Genomic DNA, 15,546 nt, shown 5'->3' on the forward strand with positions numbered 1-15,546 from the left:
CGAAAATATATCAATCAATGTTCTTCGTTGTCTTTCTTTTTTTTTCCATAAAATAAAGAATTCAGGGGATCGATTGTGTATCTTGAAATAAGATAAAAATTACAAAAGTAAACAAATTCACTAGAATTTTCATAATTTAATTGATCAATATCTAGTAACCTTTGCTCACTTTTGTAATTTTCATCTCATTTTGAGATACACAATCGACCTTTTGATTGGCTGAATTTTTATAGACTTTCTACAATAAGTCATTAGGCTACCGCAGACAAAATTTCTGTAACAGTAACCTAAGACGTAAACTTAAGATGAGCCAATCAGGATACTGCTTTAGATCTACGTACTCTAACGAAAATAGAAATAGCAGTAAACTTATCCATAAGGCGAGTTTCAACTAGTTAAAAAATTTACCTAATTACGAGGTTACGGATAAGTTTATCTTGTTTCTTCCAATACTGTTATTTCCATTTCCGTTAGAGTATGTAGACCTAAAATAACATCCTGATTCATTGGTTTAAGTTTACGTCTGAAGTTAGCGTCACATAAGTGGAAATTTACAGCAGAACGAAACAGCGCGATCAATCATAACTCTAAAATCATTACTCTGCCTTCTTTTCTGCGATTGTGATTGATCACGTTATTTCGTTCCGCTGTAAATTTTCGCTCATGTAATACCAGCCTTAGAGAATGCGTCATTGAAACAACCACTCAGCGCATTTGATACTGCAGAATAGCGAGTGCGTCATTGTTCTTGTAATAAACCGTCGTTTTTGAGAGATTAAAATAATTTGATGCTGATTGATATGATGGAATTGCGTAATGTCGAAACGAATGAAGGAAAATGACAAAATTTGAGTGCATAAATATAGATACCAAGATCAAAAAAACAATGATGCATTACGTGCGATTTTAGTATTTTCCGCACTTTTCCATCACGCCAGTTTTATGTGCTGCGTTTACACGATGCGGAAAAATGATAGTAAATGCGTTAAAGCAATTCAAAAAATTGTTATAAAATTGTAAATATTAATTGTAAAACATTAAATACTACAACAGTGATAATTGTTTTTACAATTTGAAAAATTATATTTCATTTTAATAAGCAAATTATTAACATGAAGTTAATAGTTTTTAAATTATATTCATGCTGGATACATCTTAATTTTCTTTATGTATACGTTTATGTGGCTATGCAAGTTTCTGTGGATGTTCCCTAAGACGTAATCAGTAAAGTCGGGAGCACATAAAAAAACGTAAGATCATAAGACGGAATCAGTCAGAAAATTGTAAGATTGGATTCGCTACTGGCTTTAAGCCCGTATCAGATTACCGACTCTGCAAGCCGATCCGACTGCCGATCAATCATGGACCAATCACATTGAGTCAGTCTTATTGTGATTGATCCAATTGATAAGCAGTCGAGCCGACTTGTAGAGTCGGTAGTCTGATACGATCTCTACCGTGATTGGACAATTCACTTACTGACTACGTCTTACGGCCTTACGTTTTTGTATGTGCATGGGCTTTACATTGTCGAACGTACCTAGTATAATGGTGCGGCTACAATAGAAGGAATAAGGAATTAAGAATAAGGAATAAGGATTCCAAGCTATCAGAAACCGTGTATTCCAGTGTATCCAATATCTGATAGGTTGAAAGCGTTATTCCTTATTCCTTCTATTGTGGCTGCACCTTAAAAAGACATGGCAATGTACGGCGCGCGACGCGACCTCTAGTGCAAAATAAACGTTCTGCTGAACGCAGCTTATGGATGTGCAAGTAGTATGAATTGTGAATGCGTGTTGTCGATCGACTTAACCTTGATTTCGCCGAATTTTTCACACGCATCTAGATAGAGAAATTTCGAATGCTCGAAGCTGTGTATAATTCTTTGAGAAATCTGGTAAAATAATATAAATAATATTGAAAAAATTTAAAACTGAAATGTGTTAATAATTTTTAAATAAAATTGTGCATTCCGCACTTTTAGGAAAAAACGAGATATATATACGCATGACGAAAGACGTTGCTGAGAAAAGTTTTTCGTTTCTAGAACGAAATAGCGTTTCGTGAATGATCAGCTAATTGAATGCATTGTCTAGAAGTTCTCAAGGTGGTGTGTTACCAAAAATCAAGAAAATGTTTAAGAAGTATGTGCTGATTATTATAAAAGTGTAAAAGGAGAATATTTTTAGCACTACGATGTATTTAGAGTGGTTCTTTAATAAATCGAGTTACCATAGAAATATCTAATTTTTTTATATAATGAAGTTGAAGTACCGAAATTGACATGTGCAAAATTCTACGATAAGTGATATCTACGATAATGATGAAATAAGAGAAAAAAAATGTTGAAAATGTAACCTTTCATGTATAACATAGTGATATATAAGGCTCGCAGACACTTCTTCGACTAACTGCATACAAATCTTACCATAGACTTTTCTCAAAAATGATTATAATAGTTTAAAAAATTACGATTTTAATGGTCACAAAAAAATAATGGGTTAACGGGCATTCTGGGAAAATATTTATGTGCATAAACTTGCATATAAATTTAATCTCAACAAGTAAACAATCTCATTTTGTTTTTATTCGAAAGAAGAAGATGCAGCTCTTGATTTACTATCATCATGTTCCATACTATTTCATTAAAATATACACGTAGTATTTTTAATATTTTATCCAAATTATGTAAATATTTGTAATTTTGGATGGGTCTTGGTGAAGCATCCCAAATTTTTGGCACTTTATTAAAGAACCACCTTAAGCAATTAAAATATATATTGTGATAGAAAATACTCAGCATTTCGTTTTTTTTCAAGGATACCACTCTGGTAAAAATTCTTCTCAGAATTTTTTATATAATTTTTCAGAATTTCTCTATAATTTTATAGCCTTCTCACATTTTTTATACGAATTGGAACATTCTCAGAAAATCTACATCTTTTTTCAGAATTTTTTATATATGTTAATTATGAAATATAAGATTTTTAAGATTTTGTGTAAGTATAATTTCTGATGAAATGTTATAAAATCTAAAATACTTTTTAAAAATTATGGGATAAGAAATTTCGTAATATTTCAGAATTCATTTATATGAAAAATTCTGAGAGAAGATGTAAACTTTCTGAATATTTCTGAGTATTTCTGAAAAATGTTTCAATTCGTATAAAAATTATGAGAAAAATTTTCACCAGGGCAGTTCTAATAAACATTAAATATTCAAGTTTCCGTTATAACTCATGACAATACTGAAATATTCGCCAATTATTTGTGTTCAAAATGTCACTTAAAATCATCTCAACTCTTAGATTCGACGAAAAGGACAGTGTTTCTGGCGTTCAACAATTGAAGTCGTCTGTACAGAAAGGAATCCGTGCAAAGCTCTTAGAGTTGTATCCTCACCTAGAGAGCCATATAGATGTTATAATACCAAAGAAAGATGCTTTTCGCATTGTGAAATGGTGAGTTATGATGGCATATGTAAGAAATTTGTTTGTAATTTAATCATTTTCTTTCTTTGATCAGCCATGATCATATAGAGATCATAGTGAACACAGCAGGAGATCTGTTATTCTTTCGCCAACGTGAGGGCCCATGGATGCCTACTTTGAGATTACTACACAAGTGTGAGTTTTCTCATCATTTGCTCAAATAAGAAAAAAAAATTTAATTTTTTATTATAATATATATACATTTTTTTAGATCCATTCTTCCTTCCAATGCAACAAGTAGATAAAGGTGCCATTAGGTTTGTTCTTAGCGGTGCAAATATAATGTGCCCTGGCTTAACGTCAAAGGGTGCGAAGATGATGGCTGTGGATAAAAAAACAGTTGTCGTATCCTTTTAAGCGTAATATAAATTTCAAAAATTGTAATACAGTTACTTTATTTTTTCGACGATGAGATACAAATTCTTAACTCAAAATGTAGGCCGTTATGGCTGAGGGCAAGCAACATGCATTAGCTGTTGGAATTACAACATTGTCAACAGAAGATATGTAAGTAAAAAATATTTTCTTGATATATGCTTTTAATCTCTCTTTCTTTCTCGCATATTTAATTTATAATTTGTAGCATCAAGGTGAATAAAGGAGTAGGCATCGAAAATTGTCATTATTTGAATGATGGACTTTGGCAAATGAAACCAGTGAAGTGAGACTAATTGTACTGTGAATTCAGGATATAATCAAAGAACCATTTTGCATACAGATGTTCTTTTATTCAATTTTACTTCACCATATAATCATTTCATATGGAACCATTTTAGGATAATGTTTGTGTCCACAGTGTTACGAATCGTAATAAAATCAAGTTTATTATTATATTTTTATCATATAAATTAAAAAATTACGAACAAATCCTTGCTGGCGCAAGGATATAGAGATAAATATAGATATATCATGTAAACGCGGAAATCTAGAATAGCGTTTGTAAAATAAAAAATATTTAAGCAGATCCCGATTTAGCATCTACCTGGCCCTCTTGATTCTCCGGCGGGCCGGAACGTTCGTTCTCACAGTGTCCTGCAGGCGCAGAATACGGAGGATTGTTGGTATCGGGCCCAGGTGCGGGAGCTACGGTGGCTGTTGTGCCACCTGCGACGTTGGCACCAACATTATTACTTTCAGAAGCGACTGTATGAGGTGATTGCGGATGATAATGCGGACTGTGTGGACTATGTGGACCGTGGCCATGTGGCCGACTTATCGGATGGGGATACTGCGAGTACGGCTGATGATAATACGGATGAGTATATTGTGGATAAGGTTGATGATACGGTTGCTGCTGAGAATAGCTATAAGTGGGATGCGGTGGTCTTGGAGCTAAAGGAACGTTCTGCGGTTGTTGCGGGCCTGGTCCGGACTGATACTGCTGACCGTAAGCCTGATTAGGTGCCATCATCTGCGGAGCATGTGGTCCCTGCGGTGGCAAAATCTGCGTGCTCTGAGTTCCTTGCGCACTCTGATGTGGCGGCATCGAATGATTTGGCAACATCCCTTGTTGATGGGGATTATGTTGAATGGGTACAGTGGGCGTGGACACCGGTGGCATGTTTGGCGGAGTCGAATTTGCAGTTGCATTTGCACTCGCAACTACTGCCGCGACTGCAGCTGCTGCCGCGGCTGTTGTAGTCGGTTGTTGGGGCGGCATTACCGTCGTAATCTGTGGCTGTTGTGGCTGCTGTTGGGGTTGTGGTTGTTGTTGCTGTTGTTGCGGTTGCTGTTGTTGTTGTTGAGATTGCGATGGCTGTGGAGGTGGCTGTGGAAGTACTTGATGCTGCTGAGGTGGTGGCGGCGGCTGATGCTGCTGAGGTGGTGGTTGATGCTGCTGTATTGGTGGGAGAGGTTGATGTTGCTGAGGAGGTTGATGTTGCTGAGGAGGTTGATGTTGCTGAGGAGATTGATGTTGCTGAGGAGGTTGATGTTGCTGAGGAGGTTGATGTTGCTGAGGAGGTTGATGTTGCTGAGGAGGTTGATGTTGCTGAGGAGGTTGATGTTGCTGAGGAGGTTGATGTTGCTGAGGAGGTTGATGTTGCTGAGGAGGTTGATGTTGCTGAGGAGGTTGATGTTGCTGAGGAGGTTGATGTTGCTGAGGAGGTTGATGTTGCTGAGGAGGTTGATGTTGCTGAGGAGGTTGATGTTGCTGAGGAGGTTGATGTTGTTGAGGAGGTTGATGTTGCTGAGGAGGTTGATGCTGTTGAGGAGGTGTTGGTTGATGTTGAGGTGGCGGTGGCGGTGGCGGATGTTGTTGCATCGGAGGCGTTTGCGTTTGTTGCTGATGCGGATGTTGCTGAATCGGATTAACTATGTTATTGCAATACATCCCAGAGTTAGTAGGGTGTTGTTGATTAAGATTTTGTTGCACTGCTGATGGTGCTTCGATCTTAGTCTCGGTATATGGAGGTGACATTTTCTTATTCATTTCAACATTAGATTTTTCAGCGTTGCCACATTTCTTCTCGATCGAATCATTGTCAGAGATCTGTACAAATAAGACGGTATTAATATTTCTTTGTACAATGTGTTAATATTTATGTGAATCATCTGTGTGTTATTTAGTAGTATCATTACATCAGGCTGGCTTTCGTCATTAAGTGATGCGGGAGTTGGAGTCGGAGTGGAATTTGGAGTAGAGTCGCTAGACGCTGGCCCATCCGAACGATTCTCTTCTGTCCCCTTTAATCTTTCTCGTCTTAGAGCATCATACTGCCGTTCTACCATTTTGTTAAAAGTTTCTTCATCTACCGCTGGTTTGCAATGCTGAAAGAGAGAATTGTTATGTTTCCTGCAATATTATTAATCTCTTTAAAAAAATTGTATACCTTTTTCAATTCTTCTTGAAATATTTCACTAGTTTCTATGAATTTACGTTTCTTTGCTTCAAATTTCTCTTCAATTTGTTGCAGTTCGGCTTCAAGTTTTTTCTGGAAATATTCAAAATATAATATTTCGATACATTCAATTAGATATTAATTATTATAAAACATATTACTACATTAATTACCTGATGCATGGTCAAGGATTGTACTTGGCGACGTAAAACTTGCATTCTTTGAGTGGTGACTACAGAACGAACATCGGGGACAACTGTGTCGCTAAAAATCTCATTAATGAGTCGATGATTTCTTGTATAACGTGAATAAGCCACATGTTTCACAGAATATCCATCATCTTGATCTATTAATTAAAATAAGTACTATTATTGTAATAAAGATATGCATTAAATATTTATAATCACTATTACTTATGTACCATCATCATCTTCAGCTGGTAAAATATCAATCCTTCTATCTTGAGCCGCTTGACTTTTGCTACTGCCTGATGAACGTTCGTGACTCTCTCGATCATCATTATTTTGTTGTGCAGCACACAACGCTGCGTTAAATACAAAGACATGTTATAAAGTTATTTAATCATTATAGGTTTTACTACGAGTTTTAAATCCATGTTTGTTACACCTACCAGACTTGCCACGATTTTTCGCTGCAATATAAGCTAGATATGCAGGTGAGTTGTGGTAAGTTTTCAAACTTTTTTCATATTCCACCTATGTTAAGTAATGTGTGAATGAGTCAGTAACTTTTAGAATTATATAAAAATACAATAGAATGCATTTTGTGTACCTTCTCAGTTTCATATTCCTCAATGAACTCTGTCTTATCCTCCTCTGGCAAATCTCTCCACATTTGCCCAATAATCTTACCAATCTCCCATAGCTTTAATTCAGGATTCTGAGCTTTAACCTGATCCCATACCTTTCTGCTGTACCTCATATATGGCATAAGAGGTTTCTCTGGTGGCTTGGGTGGTTTTGGCATACGGGAGTCAGCCTAATTATAAACATTATTAAACTTTACAAATAATAAATCTTTTTAATAATGTAAATTAATATACTGAATATAATATTTTGTATAATCTATCACAGTTGTGTATATTTTTAAATTTTGTATAAAGTAAAATACATACATTAGTGTTCTTTCCAACTTTCTGGGGTGTAAATCCTGGATGACTATGGGGAGTTTGTATAAATGGACTCTGCGCATCTTTCTAAACATAAGCAGATTGTCTCAATTAAACTCAAGACTCATACAGGAATATATTTTATCATAAGTTTGTCTACTTACACTATTTGTCGAACTGCTCGAACTTCCTCCAGATGCTCTCATACGTTCTACAAACAACAAATATACAGTTTAAATGCTTCAAAATTAAGCTGTCAATTCCAAGTCGGAAAGAGAACAAAAATTGTTCGACTTACGATTGGAGGCTACGATGTTCGAGGTAGCCATCGCGACTTGCTTGTAATTCGCTGGCAGTGCCATTTTGTATTACGACACTTGAACAGTGAAAAGCCTTTACCAGGGAAACAAAGCAAAGAACTTTGTGAAATATTCCTGACGTTGATGCTGCGTGAGTAGCACTCGTCGCTCTCGGAAACGTTTAGAGGCGATACTCGCGATTAAAGTTACGGTAAGATCGACCGATTGACAGGCGTCGCGACCATTGACGATGCACACCGTGTAGCGTTTATAGGGTTGGGAATAAGCTTTTGAGAGATTCCCAGATAGCCCCGAGTCAATAATTTGCAACGAGACTGAACGAGGCGCTCGAATATCCCGACACACTTCCGAGAGATTTCGCGGGAACTCGTGGAAGGAAAGAAAGAACAAGCGTTTCTTGTAGACGTCTCGTTTTCCTTCAATTTCTTGCACCTTGCATTCGTGAAATTCACCAGAGTCGCCCCCTATTGGAGCTAGAAACAGAGCCTTGAGAGCAGTGAGAGCGGCCATGCCTGGGATTTAAGGCCTTTTTAGTTGAATTTTTGCACCAGTTCATTTATCTTCCTTTTCTCTCCAGGACAAAAAAAAAAGAACAGACCTTTTATTTTGAACCGCCTCTATGTTCACAAAATGTGGGTATTAATAACTATGTAGCCAGTGTCTATGATCCCGTCGATAATATCCATAATATTTTGGTTCTATTCTTCGCTATGTCCATGATCGATATCCATTTATCGACACTACGATTTTATCAACGCAGTGTTGAAAATAATGATACATAGTTCATATAAATTAATAAAATTGATATTGATGCCGCTAATGCATAGCGACTTTCGAGGTTCCGAGCAAATCAGACAATCCGACTGTCCGATCCGAGCGTTTATGCGAAAAATGCCAGGATGGTCTCTCAGGTTTCTCTCCGCTTCTGCAAAAATAATCAGAAATAATTGTATTTATATAGGTATGTAATAATTGTTAATACAGATTTGTTAGAAATCTTTTTTCACGAATGTTATTTATTAATCTTGGAAAGAAATCAACATGATAGATACAGGAATATATAAATGATGTAATTCAAATATGTAAATATGAGAATAATATAGAAATCCTTTTTCGATGTCTATCAAAGATCGAAAGTTGTGTTATCCAAATTAGCACATCGTAATTGTAGATCTTTTCGATGCTTAATTTTGCTATGTAACGCTATAATTTAAACTTTGCATATGTATCTTTAAAATTGTTTTTAAAATATTTATTTAAAATCATTAAATTATTTATTTTTAAAATATATCCCTGACATACTAATTCTAAAAATATTGAAGGACACAAAACATTATGGATTGTGTATTTATGCTCAATCAGGTTAAAATCCAATAGAGTAGAATTAAAAAAAAAAAGTGTCCTTTGTTTTTATTTAGGGGCCTTGAAAATCAGAGCTTCATGAATAATGTAAGTTTCATAATTTGATTAAGTAATTTTATTAAATTTGTACAATATCTTTCTGCGATTGTTTTGCATAGGCAGTGCTTCAAATGATTATGCGATCTGCTAAAAAAAAGATTCTTGCTTCTCTGCTTTATCTAAGATTTATTCTTATAATGTCGTCTAACCGAAGAATGTATCTTCCTAATCATATTCTGATCGTCAGTATGTATCATACAAGAGATATATTCAATTTGTATACAATATGTCATAGATTGGTTTCGGCAGATAATGATTGCACAATGCCTGTATTCTTTCACTGCGCGTCACAGGTGTGTACCGCCGCATTGGAAAAGTCTTTACTACAGCGTCCATTAGGGTTCTCGTGACAGCTGTTAAATCAGCTTCTGGTCCCTGGGTGTACTTTTCCAGAGCCAGCATTTCTGCCTGAAATAGCTCCTGACCATATTCCTTGCGAGTTTGAGGATCCAGTTGAGTCCACATGTCTCTAGCTTGCTCGAGCAGCGCAGTGTTGTCCTTCAGCCATGCATTACCGGAGACGTATTCTCCAGTCTCGACGATCACAACATCGACACCCCATCTCCGCATCTCCAGTCTTAGGCATGATCCCCAAGCTTCTACAGCAGCCTAAGATATATTTATAATCTTCTATTGATCTACTCAAGCTTTATTAATGTCCTTCCAGTCTTATGATTATATTGTACAATATATACAAATAGACAAGCCACGCTTAACTATGCGCATGACAAAGAGGATTTACCTTAAGGGCACAATAAATGCCTCGGACGGGACTCGGTATCCGCGCCAAAAGGCTACTAATAAGAACGATTCGGCCCTTTGATCTCCTAACCAGAGGAAGAAATACCTGTTACAAAGAAAGAAAAGAGAATATTGCGCGTTCTGACATTTTTGTAATGTTTTACAGTACCTGTGTCAAACGCGCTAGGCCAATGAAGTTGATGTCTATGCTTCGCTTGAGAACAGATGGGGGCACCCACTCGCATTCCCCGAGAGTCACCCAAGCAGCAGCATGCACGAGTGCCCATAATCCTGAAATAACGTAGCAACGATGACGTAGAAGTAATCCGTTACACCGATAATCTCAGGAAGCTTTAAGAGATAGGGCGATATACCAGGAGCTCCATCAGGCAAGTTTTCGTTGACGTAAAGGAAAGTCGAATGTATATCACGTTCGTTGGTAATATCTAGTTGTAACACGTGCAATCTTCCAGACGCGTGGTCTTTTAACTTCTGTATGATATCTTCATTCTCGGCTTTATTACTGAATCCAGCAAATACAGTAAAACCCTTAAAAAGAGAGAGAGAGAGAGAGAGATCACAGACGTTGTCGAGAAATTATTCAATTACGTCATACGAGCATATATGTTTTTATGTATAATTACCAAATCATCTAGCTGTTTAACTAAAGCGTATCCAACCCGCGAATCGCAACCTGTGATTAATACTGCCTTTCCTGCTGCAGTAACCTGTTGCATCAAGTAGACTATTAGGAAAACATAGTGTTTATAATTTATTGAATCATGAGCTGATGTAATGAAGCTTTATAATGCTTTTGATAATCCATTGAAAGATAATCCATTGATCGGGCGATGACGATCTCAAAGTCCTTTGTAAAAAAAAAAAAAAAAAGAGAACGTATGAAGCAGGAAGTATGGTAGGCAGTGATAACAGGTGCATTATGCAACGTTTGTTAAAAAAGGTCAAGGGTCTCAATCAGGCCTAGTGTAAAATTCTATGAGAATTCCGATATAGAGGGCCTTTGAACTTTCAAATGTTCACAAGCATATGACATTATAAAAGGTTGAGAGGGACATATGATTTTCATTATAGAAGTGCGATATGTGTTTTAATGTAATTTTGAAGGTCAGAAAGGTTTACAGTTTTTTACGTAGTTGTAGTAAAAAGTTTTATATAAAATTGTTGGGGAAAAAATGAATAACGTATTGAAGATTTGTTACAAACAATGCAAATAGCTTACCTTTAGATTATGATAGAACAATGTGGATCCTACGGATATGACCAATAGCAACAAAAAGAGTACAAAGCTAGATGTTTGTGAGATCCCAAAGGTGTTTAATATAGTTGCCAGGATGACTGCAATTGCATGTGAAAATGCAATAGGTAATAGACATCTCTCTGCTAATTCCCATGTCTGACTGTCGTCGACCTCTTTGCTTCCATTCGACGGCATTCTTGATTCAGATTTTCTATCAAAATTTTAACGAAACGTGATTGACTCCATTCGAATAAATTGATGTTGCTCACCGAGGAACCCTAACTGGGCTATGCCTGAGCTAACTTTAAACTTAAAACAGTATCTAGTCTCATTGACATCTAAATATAACTACAGTGCTGTGTCTTAAATTTAAAACTCCTAGCGGATTGAAATATTTGAGAATCGAATTTATAGTCTTAATAATTAATATTAAATTCTGCATTTCTTTGTAACATTACAATAAATATAATGCAAGAATATATATTACAATAACAAAATTTAAACAAAGAATTTGTGTATATGATAATTAAATTAATTTAGATTTAATGATTTAAAAATATAGAACATATATACAATATTATATATAAAATTTAATTTTATCATTGTAATGAATTTTGTGTTTAAATATTCTGTATACGGGTATACCACAATTCACTATTAAAATAATAAAAAAGTACATAAAATTTTCTATTGTATTTTAAATATCTGTTCTTTCGTGATACACGTGCAGTTTTTATATTATAACATTTCAAAGTAGTGCAAAATAATGAAGTTTTATATCTATCTATTCATTCTTTAAATAAAATTACAAGAATCCGTTCCGATTTCGTATATATTTATCTGAATAATATATCTAGATCGCAGATTCGCAAAATTATTTTTATTCGTTTTTATTTTCAATCTCCTTCAGTTTTCAAAGAAGTGGATCGATTGACACGTGTCGTGAATTATCTCATCAATCTGTGCATTTTGCATCGGCCCTCTTTGGTGACGGTCGTGCTGAAGTATTTTTGTAAATTTCTCGTCGACGCTGATAAAAAATGAGCGCGGCTGCGACTAGAGTGGGGTAGGTTATTGATTTCCGTGTAGGAGTGCTACGGCAGAGGGTTGGATGGATAGGCAGAAGTGGGTGGGGTAGATGCTGTGTCGGGGTGTCTCTCGTTTCGCGCGTATATACCTGCGAGAGAGTCTACAGGGGGTATAAATAGAAGGGGTAGTTGCACCGTTGACCCAGTGTTGGGTTGACACACGGTCAGTTCAGTCACTCAAGGCATCATATACACATCACTCTCTTTCTTTCTGTCTTTGTCGCGTCGCCGTTGTCTCCACCTTCTATTTCATTTTTTTTATCCGCGTGAATTGTTGAAGGAGAGAAAAAGGAGAGTCCTCTCGCTCAAGTCCTTGATTCTTCAAGTCAATCCAACGCAATTCTGAGCACTGCCCTTTCATACCTGTTTGCTTCTTTCGAGCGATACAATTTTTTATCCGGGGAATATCGTCGGACAGCGGTACGACTGCAACCTGGTGCATAATCGTCAAGAGAAGCTATTCTTCAACGCTGAAAAAATAAGAAACAGCGATTGTACACACCGTGTTCATCGTAATTGTGTTCGTTACATTTTTCACGCGTAAGGGCGTATTCCTTCCTCCGTCATCATCGGACGCACGGGTCACTCGAATTTCCCCGACACATCGTCGAAACACGGACCAACTAATGTGCAACGAGAATCAGGCCTTAGCAGCAGTCAGTTCTCTTCAAGAGAATAAATCCTTTCTGTAGACTTAGACAATTTGTTGCTTAATTATCGTTGGGCGTCGGGGATTCCGAATATCGTGATACCGAACTGAAACCGAATAGAATTAATCGTTAACGATTAGCAGAGTTAAAACCTGTTCTCGTTCACCAATTGTGCAGAAGAAATATGTCGGAAACAACCGGAGTTACGCAGGGGGTGGGCAATCCTTATAAGATAGTTGATCACACCAGGGAGCGAAGAAAGGGTATCACCGCCTCGTCGTTGAAGGAGCTGACTAACGTCGCACGCAATCGACTGGCATTCCCCGTGGATGCGGATCTTACGATCGTGCTTGAACAGGATGGTAAGGAAACATTCATGTTACAACATACAGCAATTGTTAGTTTTAATAAACTCTTCGGATATTGGATGTATATAATAATTTGTTGCAGAACAACGCGTTGTAAGGATCACTATAATTGTTTTTATAAGGGATGAAGTCTTTTCCACTTTTACATGCTGATAAATATTATTACAGGAACGGAGGTAGACGACGAGGAATATTTTGCCACGTTAGAAAGAAACACAAGCTTGATGGTGCTGCATGGTGATCAAAAATGGGCTGCTGTGGGCAGCAGCAAGACAGCGTCTCGTTGCATCGTTGTGGATAATGTGGATAACGCCGAAGGTGGTTCAAAAGTCGACAAAATTCGACGACGGCGGACGCTCATTGAACCCCTGGTCTCGTCGTTGCATAGCGACCCGTCGCATATCTCGCTCCTAGGAGGAACCGAGTTGGAAACACTCAGTGATATGGATCCTGACAGTTTAGGCGACATAGTGCCTGACAGGTAAGCAATGAACAATCAGATTGACTTTGATCACTTGATTAATATCATCAGCTTAATATGATTAATTCGATTAATATGATCATCTTCCTAATTATACAATTCTTCAAACGTGTCAACAAAAAATAACAAAAAACAATAAATAAAGAATCATTAATCATTAAAATTGAAAATTATTCATGATTTTACTCATTTTAACAAAGTACTACTTGTTAATTAATAGACAATCAAGTTAATTAGAGCTGGAAGTCATTTATGTTATTTAAGATAATGTACTTTCTATCATCAAGACATTGCTATTGATACCTTATGATATTTGATCAAGTGATTGTCTTAGGACAGCATCATTAATTTCTTTGTTCCAATCTTGTTACAGACTCTTCCTCGAGCAACTGAAAGAAGCTTCAGGTAGATTTTTAGTGGAGAAACGGCAAGCGCAGGAATCCATGGCTCTCCTCCAGATGTACGCGAGCGGTGGTGAGATGGAGCGAGCGTAGGCCATGTGGGGGGTGGGCGCCCTCACATTAGCAAATATGTATAGAGTGCGGCGTCGCATATTCTATAAAGGTCGCCAACTACAACAAACTCTGATCCTATTCTGGAATTGAGCCCATCGCTATTTACACAAACTGAGAACAGACAAGCGTTAGTCGCTCAAACTGAACGCAGCTGTGTCAGTGAGGAGAATCTTATGTTATCTCTCGCGTACGCGAAGAACACGAAGAAACGCAGAGACAAAGACATTGTACAGAGACACGAAACACAAGTAGTTTACGTTCGCCCAACAATTTACTACCGTAACATCAATAATAATAATAATAATAATAATAATAATAATAATAATAATAAATGATAATAGTAATAGGTTTCGCATTCTTAAAGGAAATAGTAACTCTAAGTTTTTTGTAGAATTTTTTTAATCTATATACATACGAGATTCAGTGGCACAACTATGCTTTGGCAATACTTTCCATCCTTAGTGAGCGTACGGAATTGCTTTAATACAACATCCAAGAGATATTACCTTGCTATACCGGCAAAAATATACACTCGCAATTTAGCTGCTAATTTGAATAATACATAAGAAAGAAAGCCAAGTAAGCGCGTAAATAACACATTTCAGAGTGGATATTCCCGTCGCGATATTGCCATATCAAGTCTTAGCGAAACGGGTTTTGTTTATGGGATTTTTGTACTTAGATACGTCATACCGAAATTTAGTTCAACGAAGATTGATGGAATATTTAAGACTGAATTTATAGAGAAAACGAAAACCACCACCATTGATATCACCAATTCATTGTACACTAACATTAGTGACATAATAGCGACAAAAAAAGTCGATATCAGCCCTTTGATACCAAGCAAAATTGTGCTATTTGATAAAAAAAAAAGAAAAAGAACACATGGTAATCTGCAGCAAAGAAAGAACATAAGTGTTTCTGACAAGACTACGCATACACACTAGGTACTAAATATTATTCTAATTTTATGATTACATAATCAATAATCCAAACGAGCGATGCCATATTTACATTCTTTGAAAATCACGAAATCAAAATATATTATATACATTTACTATAAATTTTTTTAAACTGTAACAAAAGTGTATGTCTACTCTCCGCAGAAATGCTCTATATCAATATCGTGACGTTCTTTATTATATATATATATATATATATATATATATATATATATATAAATATATATACACACACA

General features: G+C 36.4%; 4 protein-coding genes and 1 long non-coding RNA gene across 7 annotated transcripts; 3 read left to right on the forward strand and 2 right to left on the reverse strand.

The window, feature by feature from the left end:
* The first annotated feature begins 1,783 nt into the window (after nt 1-1,783).
* LOC108754193 (malignant T-cell-amplified sequence 1 homolog) lies at nt 1,784-4,172 on the forward strand. 3 transcript variants are annotated; one of them, XM_018496343.1, is made up of 7 exons: nt 1,784-1,900; nt 1,988-2,147; nt 3,312-3,464; nt 3,529-3,629; nt 3,706-3,839; nt 3,934-4,001; nt 4,078-4,172. In XM_018496343.1, exons 2-7 carry the CDS (start codon nt 2,137-2,139, stop codon nt 4,157-4,159), a joined length of 549 nt encoding a protein of 182 aa, XP_018351845.1. In that variant the 5' UTR covers nt 1,784-1,900; nt 1,988-2,136; the 3' UTR covers nt 4,160-4,172. The 3 variants fall into 3 exon arrangements, with proteins under 3 accessions (XP_018351845.1, XP_018351854.1, XP_018351836.1); XM_018496352.1 differs by lacking the exons at nt 1,784-1,900; nt 1,988-2,147 and adding an exon at nt 2,204-2,356; XM_018496334.1 differs by lacking the exons at nt 1,784-1,900; nt 1,988-2,147 and having other exon boundaries at nt 3,283-3,464.
* Nucleotides 4,173-4,422: 250 nt separating this feature from the next.
* On the reverse strand, nt 4,423-8,239 carry LOC108754210 (transcription factor SPT20 homolog). Its single transcript, XM_018496363.1, has 11 exons — nt 7,762-8,239; nt 7,628-7,674; nt 7,470-7,550; nt 7,127-7,333; nt 6,966-7,050; nt 6,756-6,878; nt 6,508-6,680; nt 6,326-6,427; nt 6,075-6,263; nt 5,762-5,985; nt 4,423-5,611 (listed from the first exon to the last, which is right to left on the reverse strand). Exons 1-11 carry the CDS (start codon nt 7,823-7,825, stop codon nt 4,450-4,452), a joined length of 2,457 nt encoding a protein of 818 aa, XP_018351865.1. The 5' UTR covers nt 7,826-8,239; the 3' UTR covers nt 4,423-4,449.
* On the forward strand, nt 5,248-5,747 carry LOC108754221. Its single transcript, XR_001939697.1, has 3 exons — nt 5,248-5,258; nt 5,316-5,366; nt 5,691-5,747. It is a non-coding gene; the product is annotated as an uncharacterized LOC108754221 (long non-coding RNA).
* A 390-nt stretch (nt 8,240-8,629) lies between the features above and the next one.
* On the forward strand, nt 8,630-15,221 carry LOC108754189 (DNA fragmentation factor subunit alpha-like). Its single transcript, XM_018496319.1, has 4 exons — nt 8,630-8,744; nt 13,159-13,343; nt 13,518-13,830; nt 14,204-15,221. The coding sequence occupies exons 2-4, from the start codon at nt 13,166-13,168 to the stop codon at nt 14,322-14,324; spliced, it is 612 nt and encodes a 203-aa protein (XP_018351821.1). The 5' UTR covers nt 8,630-8,744; nt 13,159-13,165; the 3' UTR covers nt 14,325-15,221.
* On the reverse strand, nt 9,238-11,590 carry LOC108754181 (D-beta-hydroxybutyrate dehydrogenase, mitochondrial). The gene is made up of 6 exons (XM_018496306.1): nt 11,226-11,590; nt 10,630-10,713; nt 10,360-10,534; nt 10,155-10,276; nt 9,987-10,091; nt 9,238-9,853 (listed from the first exon to the last, which is right to left on the reverse strand). Exons 1-6 carry the CDS (start codon nt 11,436-11,438, stop codon nt 9,455-9,457), a joined length of 1,098 nt encoding a protein of 365 aa, XP_018351808.1. The 5' UTR covers nt 11,439-11,590; the 3' UTR covers nt 9,238-9,454.
* Nucleotides 15,222-15,546: the final 325 nt, after the last annotated feature.

The sequence above is a fragment of the Trachymyrmex septentrionalis genome, unplaced genomic scaffold (assembly GCF_001594115.1).
Source record: "Trachymyrmex septentrionalis isolate Tsep2-gDNA-1 unplaced genomic scaffold, Tsep1.0 scaffold116, whole genome shotgun sequence".
NCBI lineage: Eukaryota > Metazoa > Arthropoda > Insecta > Hymenoptera > Formicidae > Trachymyrmex > Trachymyrmex septentrionalis.